Genomic DNA, 25,322 nt, shown 5'->3' with positions numbered 1-25,322 from the left:
ACACCCACCCAGTCACATGACCACCTAGTCACATGGCCGTCTAGTCACACCATTAGTCACATGGCCATCTAGCCACGCCTACAGAACCTGTAGTAAAAAATTTGAATCAGGAATAAACTGATTTGCATACCCAAGGTCAACCCCCCCACATACTGCTTTTGCATACCATAAAAATGCCCCCCCAATAAAAATGCAACTTAGCTAACTATTGTGTATTACTTTGACTCCTATAGTATCCCACCCATAAACCAATACCATATATGGGGAAACACTCTCACCTATATTTAAGGATGGTTCATGTTTGGCACCTGTTTCAGGATGCTCTATGTGGCAAGAGTTTTGGCTTCGATTCATAGTACAGTCGTTGCCAACTTGAGATGAGGAAGGACTTTCAAAATCCATGCTGTAGAAAAGAATGAACAAAAATTCTAGAAATTAAAGGTCTGACAAGTTATATTTAACCATGAATCCTATATTTTTAAAAATACCTAAATACCAGGTAAGATATTGATGGCACTTCCATATTTTGTGACTAGGAAAAGAGGACCTCCCACCAGCCCTTATTGGGTTAGAAGTTCTATCAGCCTGCCTCTCTTCTCCTTCAGAAAAATGAATAAACACTTTGTATGTTTCTACTGTATACTATTTAATCATATTCTAATTCTTTCATGTTGTTTCAGAAAGATCACAAGTGAAAAAGTAAAAAGCAAATGACATCTCCTAAATAACTGGACTTTGCCAATAATATCCAAATTCCTTTGGCACATTTAGAAAATGTAGATAAATGTCGAACTAGTAAATTGTGTCCAGATTTAGTAAAGCTTAGCATTAATCCAATATTACCCAGTGGGATCAAGAGTCAATGTCCTTTATGTTCAAGCAAACCTCCTAAGCAATATAATCATATTGTTATGTCCTTTCCCATGTGTTTATAAAATTCCTAGAAAGGCTAAGTGAAAAAAAAAAACATGTTCTCAGAAGTTTTTGTCACAGAAAAAGCCACTGCCTCTTGTTCAGAAATTGTCTTTTCATGATATAAAGAATATGATATGTCCTTAATAGGCATTCTATCGAGTATTTAATAGCATTTCTATGCAATTAATATGCAAACTCCAGTGAACATTAACTTACCAGCTGACTATGTTCTCTTCTTTAAAAGTATCTTCAGATGAAACTGATCCTTAGATGAGCAAAGTTTACAATTAACACATTTCGCAGAAAGGATTCAAATAACAATGTTTTCAAGCAAGCAGAATCACAGCCACTTTTTTCAGAGGCTAATGGGTTTTTTTGTTAAACATTCCTTTTCAGAGGAAAGAAATTTCAGTAGGATATGGACTATAGCAACCATCCTCAACTTGTTCGTCAACTGATTTGGGACCATATCACCTCTAACCCCAATGACCATAGGAGTTGAAATCCCAACATATGAGTGGAACAATTGGTGGTAATGCTGGAGTAGGGAAATCAGGCAACTTCACAGAGTAAATTAAGGGATAGGTAAATAGAAGAGGTAACGGACCCTTATAATAGAGTAAGAGACAGAGCAAGATAACTGGCAGCTGTAATGGCTCTCATACTGGACTTCAATATAACAAAGACTTATAAATCCCAGTTCAGTTATGTTACAGGTTGTTTATTGGAGATTATCAATCATCCCCATTGTAGCTGTTCCAAAGGTACTTTTCCAAAAGGCAACTGGACTTTGTTTTTCCCTCCTTAAAAACGTTTCTCTTCTCATCCAAGAAATTTCTTCAGTTCTGAGTGAGTAGTGAAAAATGGAACGATTTATGTTCTTTGCACTCAGATCCTTCCATAAATTCTTCCATTCTCCATCATTCAATCAAGAAGCTTCTTGGATGAGAAGCTGGATGACCGATGATCTCTGGAGAGCCAGGGATGGAGGCCATGCCTCCATCCTGGTACTCTTTGACCTCTCGGCGGCTTTCGATACCATCGACCATGGTATCCTTCTGCGACGACTGCGGGAGGTGGGGGTGGGAGGCACTGTTCTACGGTGGTTCTCCTCCTACCTCTCGGACAGGTCGCAGTCTGTGCTAGTCGGAGGGCAGAGATCGACCCCTAGGCCCCTAACGTATGGGGTGCCGCAGGGTTCGGTCCTGTCCCCCCTTCTTTTTAATATCTACATGAAACCGCCGGGCGAGATCATTCGACGGCACGGGATAAAATACCATCAATATGCGGACGATACACAGCTGTATCTGTCCGCCCCGTGCCAACTCAATGAAGCGATGGACGTGATGTGCCAGGGTCTTGAGGCCATTAGAGACTGGATGGGGGTTAACAAGCTTGTACTCAATCCAGATAAGACCGTGGCTGTTGTGCTTCCCTCCCACTAATTGGCCCAGTGCTCCATCTCTCAGGCTGGGGGGACAAATTATACGCCCCTCAGATAGGGTCCGCAACTTGGGAGTCCTCCTGGATCCACAGATGACTTTCGAGCATCACTTGTCAGCTGTGACCAGGGGGGCATTTGCCCAGATTCGTCTGGTGCGCCAGTTGCGCCCCTACCTGAACCGGGAGGCCCTCACAACAGTCACTCGTGCCCTTGTGACCCCTAGGCTGGAGTACTGCGATGTGCTCTACATGGGGCTGCCCTTGAAGAGTATTCGGCGACTTCAGTTGGCTCAGAATGAGGCCGCGCGAGTGATTGTGGGTGCACCTCGTTTCACCCACGTAACACCTATCCTCCGCGAGCTGCACTGGCTTCCTGTTGCTCTCTACTTATCACCTACAAAGCCCTTCATGGTATTGGGTCTGGGTACTTGAGAGACCGCCTACTGCCAATTACCTCCACTAGACCGATCAGATCGCATAGATTAGGCCTCCTCCGAATTCCATCAACGAGCCAATGTCATCTGGCAACTACCCGGAGGAGGGCCTTCTCGGTGGCTGCTCCGACCCTCTGGAACGAACTCCCCGTGGAGATTCGTACCCTCACCACCCTCCAGACCTTCCGCACTGCCCTTAAAATCTGGCTATCCCAGCAGGCCTGGGGCTAAGGACCTAACCCCCACCCGAATGGTATGACTGTTGTGTTATCTTTTAACAATGTATTGTATTTTGTTCATGACTTGTTTGTCCTCCCCTCCCCTGACTTGTGAGCCGCCCTGAGTCCCCTCAGGGAAAAGGGCGGCATACAAATAAAGGAACTGAACTGAACTGAAAACATTTCCAAGGGGGAAAAAACTCAGGAAATCCATTTGCCTTTCGGAAAAACCTCTCTGGGATGTTTGTCATTGATTTTTTTTAAACCATTCTCAATATAATGGGATCCAAACTCAATAGTCAACAACCACATAGCTCCCTAGACACCTCACACAAACAAGCATTCATTGCTATTACTCCCTACTCATCCCTACGCCATTCTCCCCCACTACTACTCACTCCTCCTCTTCCAACTACTACTACTTATGAGTCCTACTCTTTGTAACTATTTGTACCTGCTTTGCATGAACTTCTTTTCCTCAGAGGCACTATCACCACAGGCAACTGTTTCTTATCAAAGCCAATGATGCTATGCTGGCTGGGAAAAAACTTAAAAGAGACAGGACAGAAAGCAGCACAGGTGCTAGCCATTATTCTGAGAGAGCAGCCCACTCCCTCACAAACTTTATCTTGCCAGTAGCTTTGGCGAGGTGGAACACTAATAATGTTCTTATTAGCATTATCAATTGCATCATAATATTATTAGAAAAATACTAGAAAAAAGAAGGAAATAAAACAGGAAGATTTAAGAAAATCAAAGGTCATGGTGCCTTAAAATTAACCTACACAGAATAAAAGCATTTTTACAAGCAGTCCTCAACTTATGATCACAACTGAGCACAACATTTATGTTGCTGTTAGAAATCTGTTACTTCAGTTTTGCCACAATTTATGACTTTTCTTGACAGATGTTAGGTGAACCACTGCAGTTGTTCAATTAATAATGCAGTTGTTAAGTGAATCTGATCTCCCCATTGACTGCTTGTCAGAAGATTGGGAAAGATCATATATGCCTGTTGTTAAGTATCTGCATGTAAATCACATTACCATAGGGATGTGCAATGGTCACAAGTCACTTTTTTCAGTGCCATTATAACTTTGAATGGTCACTAAGCGAACTAGTGAGGACTACCTGTATTACCAGTACTTACTGTGCTCCTCATTGATTTCCAAAACCACAGTTTTACTAGAGTTTTTTTTCTTTCTGAGAGAATATCTTGTTTCATTTCCATTGCACTGTGGCAAGATGCAGTTGTCACCCTGCCAAGAAAACAAAACATTATTAAAGAATATTATTAAAATATTGTTCTTTTAAGACCCTGCACTGCCCAATTGCACTATAGAAGTTTTTAAAATATGTATCTTTGGTATTTGCAGAACTTCTCAATTTATCTGTAGCAAAATGAAGGGAGGGAGTGGGGAGGTAGGGAGGGGGGGTCCAGGAGGAGGAGGGAATCCAGTCTCCCCCATTGTGAAGCACGCTTTTGCTGTGCAAAGCGCTGCAAGAACAGTGGGCAGGCCATGGAGGGGGTATTGGATGCCCCAACCAAAGGAAAGCCAGCCAGGTTTCTCCTTCCCTCCTTCCCTCCCTCTTCCCCCCCACTCAATCCTACTTTGGGACAGAGAAGCACACACTGGAAACATGTGTTGGGGCAATGTTGGAGTGCGTCTTCTGACCCTCCAGCACTCACCTGCAACTCTCCATGCTCAAGGCCGGCTTGCTGAGGGGGGAGAGTGGCCCTGTTGCCTCTGCCCTCCCCCCACACCAGTCCCAGCCATTGCTGCCCAGGGAAGGCACAGGAAACAAAAGTGAGCAGAAACATAGCTCTTACTGTGGCAAAAACACTGAAATTGGGGAAGGCACAGGCAACAAAAAGTGGTGCATTTCGAAGGCGGTGAACAGCGTCCCACTGTGAGAGCCAGGCCATACTTCTCTGCTGCCCAATTCAACAATAGTGGCACTTCTGCTGGGACATCTCCCCCCCCCCCTCAGGCTATTATGCTCGGCAGGAGAGGAGAGCGCTTCCCTACATCACCCTTCTTTTTCTTGGTCCCACTGACAAGGGAGAAAAAAGGCCAGGCTTGAGGGATGGCCTCCACCCCACGACCCACCTCCGCAGTTCTCCCCCAGCCCCCTTTGCTGCCAGCAAAAGCAAAAATGTACTGCGACAAAAGCAGAATGTTGTTGCTGGGTAAAGGCAAGTGCAGGGGCGTTTCGCTCCCACACTAAGGTTCCGATCATGCCACTGCCTCAACTGGACGATGGCTTTTTCATTCCTCTGCCACGACAGGGCGGCAGGAAGCCGCAGCAGAGGGCCCAAAGAGCCACATGTAGCTCTGGAGCTGCAGGTTGCTGACTCCCCCCCCCCTCCAAGGGAAAAACTGTATGACTTAAAAGTCAGATCGATACAGGTCAGAAGATGGGAGAACAAGAATCAGGGAAACACATTGATTCTTTATGGCCAAAACTATATGTCAGATATTTATTCTATAGTCTCTCTTATTGTAATTCTTTATTGCAGCTTTCCTGATTTAGAGTCCTTACAGCAGTAATTGCAAACACAATAAAATATGTTTCAATGCAAGAAGGGCAGCTTTTCTTTCAGAAACTTCTGAAATGAATATATTACAAAAAGAGGTATTTTTGCACTTTCCCAGCCTGTTCAATTTAAGCAATAACTTCTCAAATGAAAATAAAAGTGAACCAGTAAGTTAACAATTGAGAGGGCAATGTCACATATCAACATGTAGGGGGGAAAAAGGAAAAATGTTATTACCAATTCAGTATTTCTCTCTTCTTCTTTCTTCATAGATTTCAATCTATTTCTATATCCCTTACTGTTAATAATCAATTGTTCTTTAGATGTGGATGAAGCAGAAACAGTTTCTATCACTTTCTTGGGGTAACACAAATCATCTGAAACTGAGAAAATAGAGTTTCACCCTGAAACATAATAGTTGTTGTAGGTAAAGGTTTTACAGATTATGGGTTGATTTTTAAAGGACTTTGATTTATGCAATCTATTAAATACAATTTTATAGAAACAAAGAGTTCTCACGATTTAAAATTCACAACTGAGAAACTGGGTTGCCTGAAACCCTCGCCTATTTCCTGTGAATCAAGAAAGAATATTATTCTTCCACTGCTATTAACAAAATCTAGTCAGTGATCTTGATTATAGGAATAAAAATAAAGTGGCTTTGATCTCAACTTCTAGGAACCCTCGTAATCAGATATATACATGTGTGTGTATCTATATCTATACGCACACACATACATACCCCTACATACAAAGACACACACACACACACACACACATGGAAACACCACATGTGCATATCATGTGAGAGTATTTGGCTTAAAATTCTGAAGCATTATATTTCTCCTGTAAGTCATGTCAAAATGCTTATTTTACCATTTTTGAACATTAATTTCCTAAACACGAACAATCTGCAACAGTATAAATTAATTCAGAAAAGTCACTTAAACTACTGGGCTGCTTACAAATGAGTCAGATTATCATATTTTAGAAGAATTGAATGTTAAATTTTGTACGTTCTATTAAAAAGCACAAGGAATAAAGCCTCATGGTACTTATGCAAAGTGGTAATTTTCCCAGTACCACCTTCTGTAATCAGAATTCAAAGGAACAGCAGACCCACTATGATGTTGGTTCTGCAATTTTTAACTGAGGGGCTATTATAATTAACAGCTACCAAGACATCCCAAATAACTAAGGGGCGGCTCTTCTCATCAATTTATTAAAAAAAACTAAGCCTGAAACCAGATATAAATAGCCATGGAAAAAGTTTTATATCAGAATCTCTATGTCTCATGGAATTATTAACAATGCCCAGCATGGAAATATAAATAGTCAGTATATAAATGTTTATATTGTGCAGATACAGGCTAGGTTTCTTAAGAGTTGACTGATAATAGCTATTTTTAATGAGTCTGGAACCTTCTGGACTGAGCTAGATTATCTTTTACACATTAAATGGAATAAAGATAGAAAAGCAAGTCATCTATAGAGATTCTCAGTCATCCAGATCATGGTACAACTACTTTCAAAAGAAGAAACAAGAAAGTCCAGTTGCCTCTTGGAAAAAACATCTTTGGAACAACCATGCCCTGATGACTGAGAAACTCTACCGATTTTTAGTTATACAATTTGGGATGAATACCCTTTGAATGGTGTGGAAGTAGGAATGGATTTCCAGAGAGAAAATTGCAGACTACAGGAACCAGGTGATCCTGAGGACATACATAAATCTCCAAGTGCTTCTATAAAGATGCAAATTATGAGCTGTCTGCAAGGCATATAGATCCTTCCATTCTCCACTATACTGTCAGACAGGGGTGAGTTTCAAAAATTGTTCGAACCTACTCTGTGGGCGTGGCCTCCTTTGTGGGAGTGGCTTGCCACCAATGTGACCGGATGGGAGTGGCTTCCCACCCATGTGACCGGATGGGAGTGGCCTGCCACCCATGTGACCTGGTGGGAATGACCAAGACGATGTTATTACTACATATTACTAATTACTAGATATTATTAATATTACTAGATCATTATTAATGCGTAGATAACTGCGGGACATTACACACTCACCCACACACACACACAAACTATGACAGTGCCAGGAAAACACCAAAAAATAAGAATCCCCCCCGCCAAATGCCAATGAAACCAGTTTTTTTTTCCTAAGCCTAAGGACAGGAAAGACAAAGTCACTGGAATAAAAGCCCTCAAGGCAATGTGGAAAATTATAAAGGACAGGCGCCACCTCAGAATTACCTAACCAAGGAGGGTGAAACACACTAAATCTGGCAAAGCTGCCTTGCAACAAACCTGGCCTGCCCATAGAAAAGCAGCCACTTTGAGACTGGTCTGAAGACTTAAAAGCAACATATTGCATCACAACATTTGCAAAAAGGAATAACATTTCTTGCAATAAACATTCTATAAACAATAAATAAATAAAAATTCCCTAAAAATAATTAAAAACCACCACGTTCAGAGAAGACCAAAGGACCTCACAATCCTCTCCCTCCTTATATTTTTCTTTTTTGTCCTAACTTTCTCCTCCTCCCCCCCCCCAATCCCACTTCCTTTTAGCACTGATGATGTTACCTAGTTTGGTAATGAAATGCCTGTAAGAAAACTACCAAGCTCAGAAAGCAGCAAGGATCCCACTATCCCCCACCTCCTCTTTCTCCCTCTCTTTCTCTTTTTTGTCCTTTCTCTTTCTTCCCCCACAACCCCACTCCCTTCTAGCACTGAAGTTACCAAACTAGGAGTGCTGGAGAGGAACTCTCACAGGGCGAAGAGCTTCCCGCTACAGGTGCAATCTATCTGCAGCCATAAATGACTGCAAGCAGCAGCTTCAGGCACCTGCTCGCAGCTGACAGTTGTGTTTGGGAGCGGAAGTGGCGGCAGCGGAAGCGGGCACAGCACGGGATGTCCCAGAGCCCAGGCACTTTTGGAACCTTCGCAGGGCCAGGAATGATTGGAAAACAAGCCCACTGCCGCTTCCGAGTGCCACATCTTCGCTCCACAAGCGGCAGACACGCCTGTTGCGAGGCCGTCCCATGCTCCAGCCTGGCCAGGGAAGACAGGAGCCCTTTATTCCCGCCAAGCCTCCACACAACGTGCCACTTCAGTCACGCCAGGGCAACCTTCCGCCCACCCACCATCCCGCCCACTGAGTGGTGGCTGGGTGGGCACCGGGTGAGCCCCGCTGCCCCAGCCATGTGGTGCCCACTGCCCACCTTGAAGGCAACATCGTGGAACTCACCACTGCTGCTGAGTGAGGACTGGCTGGGCAGCGCCCCCCGTTAACCACCCTGTCCTGGGCCATGCCCGTGCCCCTACCCGGCCCGCCTGCTGAGTAGAAGCAGGCGGCGGGGATGCGTTGTTGGGCAGCCAGCAGGGCGGAAGTGGGTGCAGCGCTGCCACACTTGCCCTTGGGGCTTTTCTTATGGACATATTGATTGGTGCTGCTTCAGAACGCCCCAGGCGCTGGCTCCTCTGAGCACAGCCCATTCTCCCTCCCAAGAAGACAGTTTTCTTTTTTAAAACGCCTCTGCAGACGATCTTGAAAACCTGCGAAGTTGCTTTGGGAGGGGGAAGACAGGCAGCATTCCCCCCACCCCATCCCTGGTTGCCTGCAGCAACTTGCACAGTAAAGGCAATTAAGAACTTCTCTCACTTGTGAGATTTTCTTTATTGTGCAAAGGTTTGTTTTAAGGCTGCAGGCTCCGAGGCTCTGAGATCACCCGGAGAGGCATTTTTTAAAAAGAAAATCCTGAAAAGCCACAAGATCTGGAGAGACGAGCAGCTGGTCTTTCTTTTTTTTGGGGGGGGGGGGGATCCCCGGAACCAGGAGCGCAACCCGCACGACTTGTTCAAAGAGCAAAAGAAAGGGACAGGAGAGGAGTTCGGCTATTTGAAAAGCCCCACTTGGAACTCCTCTCCTGTTCCTTCTTTTGCTGTCTGTACATGCAGTGCGGGTTGCGCTCCCTTTTCTTTCATAGACAGCTCGCTTCCAATTGGGGGAGGGGGGAAGAAATCGATTTTTTCCTTCCCTCTCCATGGATCCCCACCCCAATTGGAAATGAGCTGGCTATGAAATACAAGCAAGCACAACCCGCATGGCTTGTTCAAACACCAAAAGAAGGGGCAGGAGAGGAGTTTGGCTGTTTGAAAAGCCCTGCTTGGAACTCCTCTCCTGTTCCTTCTTTTGCTGTTTCTACATGCCGAGCGGGTCGTGCTGCCTTGTCGGTAAGGGCGCTTTGCAGTGACAGGGGCCAGGAGCGGTACCAGCATTCCCGGAAGTTAATTACTTCCGGGTTCACCGACCATCCGGTCCGCACGAACAGGGGCGATCCGGGAGGAACCCACCCCTGCTGTCAGAGCTGAAGAAGCTTCTTGGATGAGAAGGAGGAGCCATGTAGCAATGTTACAACGTGCAGTCTCGACACTCTGAGACCACTGTTGACACTTTTGCCGTTGGAGGGTCTATTGAGACCTAAACCGTAGAGATGGTAATCAGGAAGGCAAAGCCTTGCTAGTCTCAGAGATATTGCAAAATCCCTGTTAGACCCAAGGGAAGTGCTTCAAGCCCGCGGTGAACAGTCAGGATGCTCCAGAAGGAAGGAAGTGAAAAGAGAAAGTGAGTCCATCTGGTGAGGTATTTTTTCTATTTTGCTAAAGACTGCCCAAGAAATGTTTCTTTAAAGCCAAATTGATTCTTAAACAAAAGAACTGAGCTGCGAAAATAATCCTAATGGGATTGCTGTGGAAAGTTTTTTTCCCCTTTGTCATTGTAACTATTTTTTGTGGATTGAAATGTTAGTCATGTTCTCCATTTCTCCTCTTAAAGTGAACGGATTGATTTTTTTTTCTTCTGCTTCTTGTTGCTATATTTTTTGACTTCTAGATTAAAACCTTTCTTTTTATTTTAACAGTTCTTCCTACTACTTGTTATTAAATCACACTAAAAGCAATCTAAAGAACTTTGTTTCCTACAGAGGGTGAAAATTAACTGCCAGTAGGAGTTTTTTTTGTTGAAACAACGTATCTCTTTCCTTATTTGATTTCACTAACTTTGTAGCTGAAGGGTTTGCAACTTTACAGAAACACCAAGGGCACCAACTGTTTTCACAGGTGCCTCTGAGAACTATTTTGGCAGAGAAAGAAGGAAGGAAGGAAGGAAGGAAGGAAGGAAGGAAGGAAGGAAAGAAAGAAAGAAAGAAAGAAAGAAAGAAAGAAAGAAAGGGGGAGGGAGGAGGGGAACAGAAGCCTTCCTCTTTGAAGAGCATAAAAGAACTTGTGTTTAAGTCAACTTAAATAAAATAAAAGCTAATAGAGGCCTGGAAGACTAGACTGGTAGTCATTATTGGGTTTTTTTCTTTTTCTTTCTCTCTTCTGTTTTGGAAACATGGGTCAATACTTAGATGAGGAAACCTTAAAATTCCAAAATATCTTGGCTGGAATTCAAAATCTATTGGAAGGATATGGGAGAATTGAGAAGAAGCTGGAAAGACTAATCTTCCTCACAGCAAAAGATGATGGGGTTGGAGCCCCCCAAATTAAAGGGGAGAATGAAGATATAGAAGATAAAGATAAGAAAATAGATAAATTTAATAATGGAGCAAATGTGGGTGAAAATGGAAAGGGAATGTGAAAAAGGGAATTCGATGAATTGGAGCTTTACCCCAGATTCCAGGACACAGAAGAGAAAAAAAATATTAAAATACTAAATATTAAAAAAAAATACATAAGAAGAGAACTTTTTTCAGAAGCAAGATTGACAACTAAAGACAAGTTAACTTTAGTAGCAACTGGTGGGTAAGGAGATTATCTAAGAGACCCTTCAATCAACAAAGTGCGGAGAGAAACCTATAAAAACCTTATAAAGAAGACAAAAAGAAGACTGACTCCACAATTGGCAAGAGAGATACTGTTTTGTTACTGGAAAGATACAGGTTGACAATGAAAGTTGGTAATAAAAATTTAGTTTTTTTATTATTGGTGATTAATAAGTAGGAACTTCTAGATTGTTTTAGATTGTTATTAAATGTTTACTCGCTAACAATTAATTAACCATAAATAATAATAATAATGAAATGATAATGGATACAGTGTAATGATATATACATGTATTGACAATTTAGTAAAAGAAATAATATAAATATATAAATTGTAAATTGTGTTTTGAAAAAAGACCTATAAATTTTATTAACAAATTTTCATTTAGATCTTGTTATAAAGGTGTAAGGTTGTTTTTTTGGGGGGTGGGGGCCCCGATGAGAGGAGATGGGGCATGAATAGTAAATGATTTTTAGCCAATTATAATAACAACAAGGAAATGGTCATTGTTTAACAATATATACATTCTCTGGTATTGGCTAAAGTAACTTAGATATAAATGTTAGTCAGTGAGTTGGGAAAAAAGGGGGGAGAGGCTTAAAAATGTTATCTATTGACTTTTACTTAAAAGATGCTATAAAGGTGTAATGTTATTGGAGGATTTTTTGAAATAGCTAATGAATGCCATCATGTGGTTGTGTCTTTAAGTACGAATCATTTGAGGTAAAAGCATGTTCAAATAATTGTAGTCAAATGAGAACTGTGGTACACTGATAGTAAGATATACAAAGATGTTTTACTTAAAGTGTATACTCTAATATGAACTGTAAGTAATGACTGTGGAAGAAATGCACGAAAGTTATCTGTAACTAATCGACACGCTTTCTACAAGATGTAATGAAGGATGATTCTTTTTTTGTATTTTTGTTTAATTAAAATAAAATAAAAAATTTCAAAAAAAAAGAAGCTTCTTGGATGAGTAATGAAAAGTCTTCAAAACACACACACACACACAAAACAAAGACCAGTTGCCTCCTGAAAAAAGCACCTTTGGGACAAGTCTTCATTAGCTTCCCTTCCAATGAGTAAGCTCATATGTCTGGTCTCATTTGGTATGAATATTCCTCTATCTACAGTCTAGTTTCATCTCACTTGCTTCTTAGGCCACAGCTCTGAACCATAGAAGTTTGTTAAAGACGGAGAGAACAGGTAGGTTGACCAAGGCATTCACAGGTATTCCTGCCATACCAACTGGAAAGTTCTCTAGTGTTGGAATTCATTCTGGGTGTTTGTGTGCAGGGCAGTTTCTGCTGTCTGAAACACAAAAACACAGGGATGCAAAAACATCGCACCAGAAACATCTTTCCGGCCTAACGGTCAGGACTCACTATGCAGCCTCATGTAACAACAACTATGTGAGCCAGTTACTCCCACACCTGCCCTTTCTCCCCCCTATGCTCTGCTGTAACTTTCTATTCCCCCTTTCCCCCTCCCAATGCCATGCAGCTTGTAACTTTCTATTCCCCCTTTGCCCACCCTTTGCCATGGTGTGATTTTCTATTGGTTTATTTGTAGAATGCTGTGATTTTTCATTAGTTTACTTGTACCATGTGTGATTATATATCCCTTTTGATACGCTCCTTTTTGATGATGCTGTAACTAACTTTTCTAATAAAAGAGCCCTTCGAAGTTCATTCGAAGCTTAGCTCATCCCAAGGAATTCTGTCTGGTGTTTTCCTTTCAATTCGGCCAAGGACACATGAGCGGCCCTCCAGTGTGGCAACAACGCCGCACTCTAGATATAATTCTTTAGTTTTTAATTTTAGAATTAAGATTTAGGCAATTTTATCAAGTTTGGAGTAGTTCTGTCTTAGGTATAAAGCCAGCTGAATAACTTTGGATTAAGTCGCTATCTTTAAGTCCTAGGAAGAAGGCAAACCACTCCAGAAAAATGTTGTTGAGAAAAGTAGACTTCCTTATGTGTTTGTCAAAAGTCCAGTCTGACTCAAAAACAAAACAAAAAAATCTTCAGCAGAAAATAACCTAACCATGGCAAAGGAATGCCCTATTTTCATATCATCCAATTTTTTTCACTTAAGAAAACCATGTCAGCTGATACATTGAAACAGCTACTTATTTGTTATGATGAACATAAAGTCTTGAAATATTCCATTGTTCAGGGTTGTTAGTGCGTGTCTGTGTGTGTGTGTGTGCTAAAAGCCCTCAGAACAGCTATCAGAAGAATCTTTAGCATTAAATCTGATGACTAATGAAATTAAACTGTCTTAGGCCTTTCTTCTTCGCCAGGTTAGAGCCAGAACAATTTTACTCACTTTGTAGTGGAACAAGATAGGCTTGATGATGTTTATCTATTGATGAGGAGTAAAAATGGCCTCTACAGATGAGATAACTTTGATGAGGCAACTTTTTTATGTGAGATACCCACTTAATGCAACATCTCATTTGCAGCTGGGATGAGAGAAGAGACAGCAATAAACCCAAGTTTGCTTCTTCTAGTAGTTTCTTTACATAATAAAGATTCATAATTATGGACTATCTCTTCAATGAGATGCCACTGGTATTAAAATTATAATATTAAGTAAAACCATGTTTATTTGCCATGTTTATTTTATACTAGTTGAATGTATTGTGTTTAGCTTTTAAATTTTAAAATAATTGATTTTCTACCATTGTGCTCTGGTGTACTTAAAACCAAAATGCACATGGAACGGTACAATGCAAACATTCTGGTGATTCTTCTGATTTAAATTTTGGAGGGAGGCTTTTAGCAGTGCCAAAGAACATGAATCTACATTTGCAGAATACAAGCTATTTTTTTTTATCATAGCAATACTTTTAATAAATATGTTTCTAAAATATAAACCCTAAAAGACATATTCATTCTTAGTTGCGAAATGCTTCCACCAATTGGACTGTGTCTTTAGACATCATCCAAACTTGGATCTTAATCAATCAAACAAAGTAAAGGAAAACGAACCAAAAGAAAATGCCAGAGCTTCAAAACAACAAATCCAATCATGGACTTTGAACCAGATATATGAAAGCTGCACTTCTGATACTACTAAATGTATTAGAGCATGAGTAGGCCGACCTAATGGTCTCCAGATACTTCAGATTTCAGCATTCATCAACATAGCCAGAATAGTCGATAGCAAGAGTTTGAAGGATCAGTAGCCCCAAAACTCAGAGTAGCATTAGATATATTTATTACCTGTTTCAGAGACTGAAGCAAGGGATGAAGAAGATGCAAACTTTATAGATATTATACTTTAAAATTTTAAATTTACAAGTGGAAATCAAACCTTAAAACAGAAAGATCAGTTGTGCAATTCAGCATCACAAAAAAGTTAGTAAAAAAACTTCTATGAAGTTTATGGTAAGGCACAATACTTACACTTGAATCCAGTATCGCACTCAAAAGCATGGATGGATTCTAGAATTCCTTTGATTACTTCTCTAAGAAAGATATCATCCCTCAGACCTCTGAAACAAGCCAACATAAATTTTAAATGGAGCTGCTATCAATACAATAGAGTATTTTTTCGTGCAAGCTTTAAATATTTGCAATTCTTTTACATCAATGCCCTCATCGCATTAGTGTTAGCAGTTGAATAGTGAGTACTCTAGTCTTTCTGAGATTGGCTCAGTTCAGCATTTTATCTATTGATCTCCTAACAAGTGGAATATATTTTGTGCTGGAAGAGATTTACCTTTTAGTGATTTTGGCATTGCAAAGTGGACACCGTGTTACATCTTTCTTCTGTGTAAGCAGTTTCAAAACACAGAACCTGGAAAAGAAGAAAAATAGCGTGTTTAGTCTCTCACTGAAATTCTTTTTTTCTAAAAAAAAGCTCACCCAGGGAAAAAATAATCTTTTTCCTGGCATATTCCCATATTTGTAAGTATAAACTATTTTTCTTTTCTATGCTTGTATTTCTGATTTTTATATCAACAAATTTTCAAACACCAAATTTTACTCCTCCACAGGCTCTTTTTCAGGAACAAAATAATATGATGACATTATTAGCGCCTGTTATTTTCACTAAAAGCATAATTATGGTTATAGCAGAAACGTAACCATTGAAAACTCATTGGTAGTGAATTTAAAAAATGAGAACTTTTTCAATTCAGTAAACTAATTTATCCCTCCTGGTCTCTCCTTTCTTTTCTTTTTTTTAATGAAAATTTTGAAAAAAAAACTTTTACAAATATTTACTTCCCCCCCCCCAACCTCCCCCCCCCCGACTTCCCAGAACCAATACAGGGTATAAATCTTTTAAGAAAAACATTCTAAACTTTAAAAAAGTTAATATCATCTTTCATTTGAGCTTTAACTCCTCCTTGCTAGGCTTGCTCTAAACAACTTATATCATTCCTAGTTTCTTTAGTCATAAGCTATCTGAAATTTCTTTTTTTTTTCATCAAAGATTCTTTTATTACATTTTCATTTTCCTTTATACAATCACTTAAATACTGTGCAGTTAAAAAAAAAGAAACAATAAACAACTCATAACACTTCTATCCTACATACACCCTTCCTTCTACCCCTCCAACTTTCAAGCTATCTGAAATTTCTTAGTCCCATATTTATTTTGAGTATAGCCAATCCATTTTCTCCACTCCAGTTTATATCTCTCATTTGAATGGTCCTTGAGATATACAGATATTTTTAGCCATCTCTGCTAAGTTTGTTACTTTCAGTGTCCATTCTTGAATAGTGGGCAAATCTTCCTTCTTCCAGTATTGCGCCACCAACAGTCTAGCTGCGGTTATTAAATGCAAGATTAGGTTAATCTCTACAACTGTACAATCTGTAATTATACCTAACAAAAATAACTGAGGGGTAAAATTTATCCTTTTTTAAAGAACATTTTGCATAATCCACCATATTTTTATCCAAAATGATTTAACCTTTTTACAAGTCCACCATATATGAAAGTAAGTAGCATCAGCACAATCACATCTCCAGCATTTAGGTTGTAAATTCGGATAAATAGAGACCAGTTTTTTAGGATCTAGATGCCATCTATAAAATATCTTATAAAAGTTTTCTCTCAAATTTTGGACTTGTGTAAACTTTATATTTCTTACCCATATCTTTTCCCATGTATCCAACATTATTATATTCTTCAAAATTTTGGGCCCACTTTATCATACAGTCTTTAACTAATTCTGTTTCCGAATCCATTTCTATTAATGCATTATATAATCTCTTTATATGCATTGAACTTTAATTTCTGATTTGTTTTAGTAAATTATCCTCTTTAGAATATGAGGCATGAGGTAAAATATAACAACTTTATTAACAGGTAACAGCAACTAACAAGTTCAGAACACAGACAGCGCTTGGCCGCCTGACAGCTATTTATATATGACAGCTGTCAGGCAGCTGGCCAATAGGTGGTCAGTGATTTTCCCGCCAGCCGGCAGGCGCACCCAGGCCAATCAGGAGCCTGTGGCTCTGGCCCCGCCTGCTGGCTGCGTCGAAAGGACGCAACACCCCTTCCCCCCAGACAGCGCATGCGTAGTCCTTTAGGTACGACGGTCTTCCGCGCACGCGCTGGGATCACCAGAGAAAGGGAGTGTCCGTCGCTGGAGGAGGAGGTGGTCTGCTGCTGTGACGCAGCAGATGGGAAGGTCCGGCCCCCGAGTCCACAGGAAAAGTTAAAGGTAGGCTGCCTCCTTTGGTCGGAACATTGGGGCGGCGGTGGCGCGAAGCGGGGAAAACGGCTGGAGTTGGCAGCACCATGGCTGGACGTGGCTGGGCAGGTTGGGCAGCCGCTGGGTGAACAGGCCCCGGCTGCGGTGGTTGAGGAGCTGCGAGCGTGGCTGGAGACGGCAGACCCACGGCTGGCTGTAGCTGGGTAGGTTGAGCGGCCACTGGGTAGGCAGATCCCGGCCGCGATGGTTGAGCAGTCAATGTTGTTGGTGGCTGCGGTCTCTCTGGTGCCCGGCTGCGCAGTTGATTCAGATGGCGCCGCCAAAGTCTTCTGTCACTCAGCTGGATCCTATAAGAGCATGGGCCTGTTAACTCTGTAATGACCCCAGGCAGCCATTTCGGGTCCCCCGCGAAGTTTTGAGCGAAGACCCCCTCACCCACCAGAAAAGACCTAGGGGGTTCAGGGAGAGGGCCGGCAGCGGAAGAGAAGGAAGGGTGCAGCTGGTCAAGGGTGGTCCTCAGGCGGCGGCCCATGATGATCTCAGTGGGACTCTTGCTGGTAGACTGGCAGGGGGTGGAGTGCTGGGCGAGCAAGTAGGTGTGAAGACGTACAGGCCAAGGCAGGTGGGCAAGGCGGGCCAGGGCCTCCTTGGGCGAACACACAGTGCGCTCAGCCATGCCATTGCCAGCCAGGTGGTAGGGGGCAACGGAGGCATGCCTAATGCCCAGGGAAGCAAGGTAGGAAAGGAAAGGAGCGGATTGGAATTGGGGCCCGTTGTCAGAGACGATGACGTCCAGGATGCCATGGGTGGTGAAGAGGGATTGGAGAATTTGAATGGTGGCGCCGGCCGTGGTGGACGTCATGGGAAAAATGTCCACCCACTTGGACAGGGTGTCCACTACAAGGAAAAAGGAACGGCCGTCTAGGGGGCTGAAAAAATCTACATGGAGGCGGCTCCAGGGGGAGGAAGGGAACTCCCAGGAGCGGGCAGGGGTGGCGGGTGGGGCCGGCCGAATGGCCTGGCAGGGAGGACACTGCTGGACCCAGGCACTGATATCCGCGTCCATGGAGGGCCACCAGGTGTAGCTGCAGGTGAGGGCTTTCATCCGCACTATGCCAGGGTGCCCTTCACGGAGGCGGTCGAGGACGAGCTTGCGGAAGGCAGCAGGGACGACGACCCTGGAGCCCCAGAGTAGGCAATCCTGAAGGACTGACAGTTCATCCTGGCGGCGGAAAAAGGGAAGAAAGTCGGCCGTACGAGTTTCTTCCATCCAGCCCCGCCGAACTGCGTCCAGGACTCTCTGGAGGAGGGGGTTGGAACTGGAGGCCTGCGAAATGTCAGTGGCCGAGAGGGGGCATTCGAGGTCATCGTCAGGGCCGTGACCGTGACCGAGGGGGCGGGGTTGGAGACCGGGAGGGGCAGAGGGCAGCAGCTAAAGGCATCAGCGTGGCCCATGTGTTTGCCCGGCCGGTAGACCAGGGAATAGGAATAGGCGGAGAGGAACTCCGACCAACGGCCCATGCAGGGTGAAAGAATAGGGGGTATGGCCCGGTCGCCAGCGATGATGCCAAAAGGGGCTTGTGGTCCATCAGGAGAGTGACACGGCGACCGTAGAGATAGGGATGGAATCATTTTACTCCCACAATGGCCACGAGGGCCTCCTTGTCCAACTGGCTATAATTTCGCTCAGCTTTGGACAAGGTGCGGGAGTAGAACGCAATGGGGGCCTCGGAGCCATCGGGGTAGGAGTGGTGAGGACAGCCCCCACCCCAAAGGGGAAGGCATCGCAAGCCAGGAGGAGTGGGAGGTGCTCGTCATACTGCATGAGCACAGGGGCAGAGGTTAAGAGAGTTTTGACAGCCGCAAGCACATGCGCCTCACGGTCTGTTCAGTTCCAAGGGGCGGAGGCATCGAGGAGGCGATGCAAAGGCTCTGCGACAGAAGCCTTGTGGGAGATAAAAGTGGAATAGAAATTGAGGAGCCCCAGGAAAGCCTGGAGCTCCGCCTTCGAAGAGGGAGTGGGGGCGGAGGCGATGGCCTCGACTTTAGAAGGGGTGGGATGGATTCCTCGAGAATCCACAAGGTAGCCAAGGAATTCTACCGACGGCACGCCGAGCAGGCACTTGAAACGCTTCAAGTGCAAGCCGGCGGCACGGAAACGGGAGAGGACAGTCCTAAGGGTTTTGACGAGTCCTGATTGGTCCGGAGCGGCTATGAGTACGTCGTCAAAATAGGGGACGACTCCTGGGATGCCATGGAGCACCCGCTCCATGAGCCCTTGGAAGATCCCAGGAGCCACACTGACCCCAAACTGGAGCCGGCGGCACTTAAAAGCGCCGCGGTGGGTTACAATGGTTTGGGCCATGGTGGAGGCCTCGTCTACCGGCAGCTGCTGGTAGGCTTGTGCCAGGTCCAATTTCGCAAAAATCCTGCCCTGACCCAAGGAGTGCAGAACATGCTGCACCACAGGTACCGGGTAGGGATGTGCCTGCAGGGCCTTGTTCAAGGTCGCCTTGTAATCGGCACAGACCCTCAGGGAGCCATCAGCTTTTAAGGGCAGTACAATGGGGGTCTCCCAGGGGGCATGGTCGACGGGCTCCATGATGCCCTGAGAGACTAGCTTGTCAATCTCGGGGTCCACACGAGCCCAGAGGGCGAAGGGAACCCGTCGAGCCTTGAGACGGATGGGCACCACCATGGGGTCCAAATTCAGAGAGATAGGAGTGCCGGTGTAGCACCCCAGAGTGTCGGAGAAAACATCACCGTACTCTGACAAAAGGGCATCTAGAGAGGAAGCAAAACGGAGAGAGTTAATTCCTGCTATGTTCAGCCCAAAAGCCCTAAACCAGTCGAGCCCCAGGAGAGAAGCTAGGGGGCATTGGACCACCACAAGGGGAAGGGACCCCTGGAAGTTACGGAAAGAGATAGGGAAGTAACCACAACCCAAGGAGGCAGTCAGCAGGGGCTAGCTGACTAGCCTTGAGGGTTGGTATAAATGACCTCAGGGTGTCCCAAGACATAATTGTCCGGGCGGAGCCCATGTCCAATTCCATTTTGCAGGGGCGGCCTGCGATTAAGATGTGAAGATGCATCTTACCCTGGCTGCCATAGGAGGAAGAGGCAGCAGTCGGCCTGCTAGTTGGGCAGAGGAGGCTCAGGGCCGGACACAGCATAGCAGTCCATGCGGGCGGCGGAGGAGGACCCAGGAGGCTGGCGGCGGAAAGCAGCAGGCTGAGCAGGAGAAGCCAGAGTAGGAGGAGGCCTCGGGTTCCGAGCATCTCCTGGAGCAGAGCGGCAGACATTGGAGATGTGGCCCTTCTTCCCACAGCGGCGGCAGAGGGCCGTCCGGAAGCGGCAGGAGGCCCTGGGATGGCAGCGGCCACAGCTGAGGCACCCGCTGCCATCCCGAGGAGGCATGGATCGAAGGCGATCAACGGAAGAAACGGCGTCGACACATGGATCGAGGACCATCATCTGACTGTACACAGCAGAATTGGGCAGCGCCGGCAACGCGGATGGCGGGAATCGGCGGACATCTGGGGTGGACTGACCGGCCATTTCGTAAGCCCGGCTTCATCCACCGCTATCTTCATCGAGAGCTCGGTGCGAGCCAGAATTCGACGGTGCAAGTTGATGTCAAGGAGCCCATAGATAAATTGTTCAAGGAGAGCATCCTCCAGATCGGCGAATTCGCAGTTTATCGCGGCGGCTCGCAATTCAGCCACGTACTGGCTGATGGACTGGCCTTGCCTCTGAATACAACGCCGGAAATATTGCAGGCGGGTATACTTTGAAGGCAAAGGCTCATAGTGAATCTTGAGCCGAGCCATGAGGAGATCCAACAGCACAGTGTGTACCGGGGCCGGTGCAGAAAGAGCCCGGGCGGTGGCGAACATTTCTGGCCCGCAATAGTGCAGGAAAGTGCCCCATCGTCTCCCCTCAGGGAACTCGGAGAGGTCGTGTGCCTGTAGGAAGACCTCAAACCTCTCTAAAAAGGCGTCCCATGATTCAGCCTCTGGCCTGAAAGCAGCGAAAACAGATGAAGGAGCCAGGGCAGGGACGATGATGGAGTCCGTGTCACTCATCCTCATCGCCAGTTTAGAATATGAGGCGTGAGGTAAAATATAACGACTTTATTAACAGGTAATAGCAACTAACAAGTTCAGAACACGGACAGCGCTCGGCCGCCTGACAGCTATTTATATATGACAGCTGTAAGCGGCTGGCCAATAGGCGACCAGTGAATTTCCCGCCAGCCGGCAGGCGCACCCAAGCCAATCAGGAGCTTCCGGTTCTGGCCCTGCCTGCCGGCTGCGTCGGAAAAACTCGTCTTGCATGAAACCGATTTTTTTATCTCTTTTCCATCTGGCCTGTAACTGCCCATACTGAAACCATGTTTGAATTACCTTTTCCTCTTTTAGTACATTCAAAGGTTTTAATTGTAGTACACCTCTTTCTAAGGTAAGAAGCGGTCTGTAAGTAATTACATCCTGTTTTTGTACTATATTTATGTTTTCTATTACGTGTCTAGGAATTGTCCACATGGGTATCTTATCATGTAATTTGTATTGATATTTCTTCCAGCCCCACAGTAGAGCATTCCTTAAAATATGACTTTTAAAGTTCTTATCCCACCTTTTTGTTATATAGCAAGTAAGCATGCCAGCCATATACCAAATCATGCCCTTTGATATTAAGTATTCTATCATCTGTTAAATTAATCCAGTCACTAATTACCGATAAAACTACTGCTTCATAATATAGTTTGAAATTGGGTAATTTCAAGCCTCCTCTCTCACGCACATCTTGCATTATTTTTAGTTTTATTCTCGGCTTCTTCCCTGCCCATACAAATTTATTAATGCCCTTCTGCCATTCTAGCAAATTCACATCTTTTTACAGTATTGGTATCATTTGAAAAAGAAATAAACATTTAGGTAGAATATTCATTTTCACTGCTGCTATTCTTCCCAGCAAAGATAATTGTAATTTCTCCCAATTTTTCATCTCTGTCTGTATGCTACGCCATAGTGGTTCATAATTATACTTATATAACTTCACATTTGAGGTTGAAATACAGACTCCTAAATATTTGACTTTTTTAACTATTTCACATCCTGTCATTCCTTCTAATTCTTCCCTTTGTTTAGTGTTCATATTTGTAACTAGCATCTTTGTTTTCCCTAAATTTATTTTAAATCCGGACACTTGGCCATATTGATTAATCATATTCATTAAAACCTTACTAGATTCCCGTGGTTGGGTTAGTGTTATAACCAAGTCGTCCATGAAAGCACATACTCTATATTCTTGATGCCTAATCTTGACCCCCTGTAAATCATCTGAACCCCGTATTTTATTCAACAATAGTTCCAAACTTATGATAAACAATAATGGGGATAAGGGACAACCCTGCCTTGTACCTTTCTCGATTTTAAATGAATCTGGTAAAATTCCATTGACTATGATTTGAGCTGTTTGTTCCTGATATATTGCTTTAATTGATTGTAAAAAATCCTCTCCTATTTGCATTTTTTGCATTATTTTCAATAAAATTTGCCAATTCACTCGATCAAAGGCTTTCTCGGCATCTAGAAATATAAGCGCAGCAGGGATTTGGTTATTCTTTCCCAAATATTCCAGTATATTAACAATTTGTCTTACATTACTTCTCATTGGTCTCCCTTGAATAAAATCTGTTTGATCATTATGAATCAATTGCTGAATAACCAACATTAACCTATTCGCTAGTATTTTAGTAAAAAAATTATAATCTATATTGAGTAATGATATAGGTTTGTAATTTTTTGGTTGAGTAAGATCTTGATCCTCTTTTGGTATCGGGGATATAAAAGCTGTCTTCCAAGATGGGGGTACCTTCCCTTCCGTTTGGATCTTATTGAATAGTTCCTTGAGAGGTTCTACCATTTCTAATTGTAAATTTTTGTAATAAGCTGATGTCAGGCCGTCTGTATGAGGTGATTTTCCTACCTTTAGCTGTTTGATTACCTGAAGAATTTCCCCCAAAGTTATTGGTTGATTCAATCTCTTCCTCTGTTCATCTTTAACTATAGGTATTTTTTCTTTATCCGGGTATCTATCTATATCTAAACCTTGTATTTTATCATTCATATACAATCCTGTAAAAATTTACGAAAGGCCTTTTGGATCTCATCCTGTTGATACACTTCCTTCCCTTTATAATGTAATTTCAATATATTGCGAGATTTCTCTTTTTTCCTAATCAAATATGCTAACCATCTACCAGATTTATTTGCATTACAAAAAGTGTATAGCAAATTAGTAGCCACCTGGTCTGACATCAGCATATTAAATTGCTCTCTTAATAAGGTAATTGCTTCTTTAATCTTTTTGTCTCCTGGTTTTAGTATTAACTCCTGTTCTCTCTTCCTAATTTCTTCTTCTAGTTCAATTCTCTTTTCCCCGTTTACGTTTATGTAACCTATTTAAATTTATCAGAACTCCTCTCATATACGCTTTACTTGCGTCCCATACCATTTCATATTAAAAACAAAGTATTCTCTTAACAAGTTTTTACATTCATTAATATTTTTCTCATATCTAAGTAAGTTTTCGTTCAATCTCCAAGTTCTTCTTGTTTGCATCCCAAATTCCAACTCCATCCAAACCGGATTATGACCTGAAGCATTTTAAGAGCCATCTGGAAATCCTGAAGTTTGATTTTCGGCCTGGCTCCACCCACTGCTTCTGAACTAAGACCTGTAGCTTCTTGGACGGTAACATGTGTTTGTTGTAAGGCTTGTTGCTTTTTTAATTCTTGTTCCATTCGCCTGGTGATCACACAGGTTTGTCTTTGCTCCTTGTAACTCTGAAAGAGGAAGCTGGTCCAGCCTTGTTGATCCTTGAGTGGCTTACTGTCTATCCTGTCCTTCTTGTTCTCTTTCTCTGGGTCCAGGAGGCGGGGGATGTCCAGCCTTCAATATATTATTGTAAAAATCTCGAGCCTTCCATACTGAGTTGACGATATCTTTGCCCCTGGTAGGTAACTGCAAATCCGGCTGGTGCCTCCCATCTGAACTGTAGTTGATGATTTTTGAGCTCATCGACTAAGAAGGCATAGTCTTTTCTCGATCTCAACATTTTAGATGGTATTTCCTTCAAAACAGTCACCTCCTGACCCTCCTTACAAGCTTAGTTTTGTAAGACTCTTGCAATATCAAATTCCTCATGTCTCTTGTAGCAAAATACACCACAATGTCTCTTGGGAATTGCTTTTGTCTGGCAAGCCAGGAGTTAACACGATATATCTTGTCAATTTGCCATTCAAAATTCCATCCTGGCCTTCCCATCAATTGATCAAAGGCTTCTGAGAAGATCTGCTTCAAATTTTCTTGATTTTTCTCTTGAAGGCCTCTTATCCTTAAGGCAAATTCCATCTGTCTATACTGCAACATTATAATTTCATTTTCTACATCGCCAACCTTTTGTTGAACCACATCCATTTTCATTACCAGATTAATATTAGAATCACTAAGATCTTCTAATCTATCTTCAATTCCCGAGACATAGCCCGATAGGCAGTTAATAGGCACAAGAATATCATCTCTAATTTGCTGGTTCCGAATCTGAACCGAATTCATAAGCTCTTCTGACAATTCTTTATGAGCAGCAGATATCTCTTCCTTTATTTTAATTTCCATCGCAGCTGCATGATTTTTTAAAGCCTCGGCTAATTCTTTTTGCAAAATTTCTCGGGTGAGGGGCTCCCCTGTAGGAGTAGGGGGGGAGTAGTGACTGTAATTTAGTTCCAGGAGCAGGCGAATTTCCTGCGCTTTTCAACGCCTTGGGAGGGGGGGACTTTTGCTGCTTAGAAGCCATTCCAGATTTAATCTTCTCTACCCAATTAAATCCAGGCAAGCCGCTTATCCAGCAATTACTATTTAGTTTGGTAATAAATCACTTCTTGATCTTTAAATGTTCTGAGCTCCGTAAAAATGTTGTCAGAGCCTGACCCCTCCTACAAAGCTGTTTGGCGCCATTTTATGTGTATTTCTAGCAAGTAAATTGTCAGAAGGAATTCTTAAAAACAAAATGGAGTTAAAGATTTATATATACAATTAGGAGTTCACGAGTATTAGTTCTGCCCACTTTGAAATCAGTAATAAATCAGTCTTTGTGCTGAGGGTGGGCATATGCTTTTGTTCTGCAAAAAAGGCAGAAGAGGTCCTTGACGCGGAGAAATACTATGCTGCCAGGCGGCTCTCACTTCCCGTCCCA

At 43.2% G+C, this 25,322-nt stretch overlaps 1 protein-coding gene across 4 annotated transcripts in view; it reads right to left on the bottom strand.

Annotated features, from left to right (window-relative positions):
- Positions 1-25,322, bottom strand: part of BRCA1 (BRCA1 DNA repair associated) — an 87,903-nt gene that overhangs the window by 42,914 nt on the left and 19,667 nt on the right. For all 4 annotated transcript variants that reach the window (XM_087713264.1, XM_087713263.1, XM_087713265.1 and 1 more), the window contains exons 4-9: positions 15,113-15,190; positions 14,797-14,885; positions 5,787-5,932; positions 4,161-4,269; positions 1,132-1,180; positions 279-403 (exon numbers count right to left, since the gene is read on the bottom strand). In XM_087713264.1, coding sequence (XP_087569390.1) covers positions 279-403; positions 1,132-1,180; positions 4,161-4,269; positions 5,787-5,932; positions 14,797-14,885; positions 15,113-15,190 — 596 coding nt within the window. The remainder of the gene's footprint in view (positions 1-278; positions 404-1,131; positions 1,181-4,160; positions 4,270-5,786; positions 5,933-14,796; positions 14,886-15,112; positions 15,191-25,322) is intronic.

The sequence above is a fragment of the Thamnophis sirtalis genome, unplaced genomic scaffold (genome assembly GCF_051295495.1).
Source record: "Thamnophis sirtalis isolate CommonGarterSnake01/CBP01778 unplaced genomic scaffold, rThaSir2_p1.2 scaffold_4, whole genome shotgun sequence".
In the NCBI taxonomy this organism is placed as follows: domain Eukaryota; kingdom Metazoa; phylum Chordata; class Lepidosauria; order Squamata; family Natricidae; genus Thamnophis; species Thamnophis sirtalis.
The sequence above is the reverse complement of the archived record's forward strand: the minus strand, read 5'-3'. Positions and strand labels throughout refer to the sequence as shown.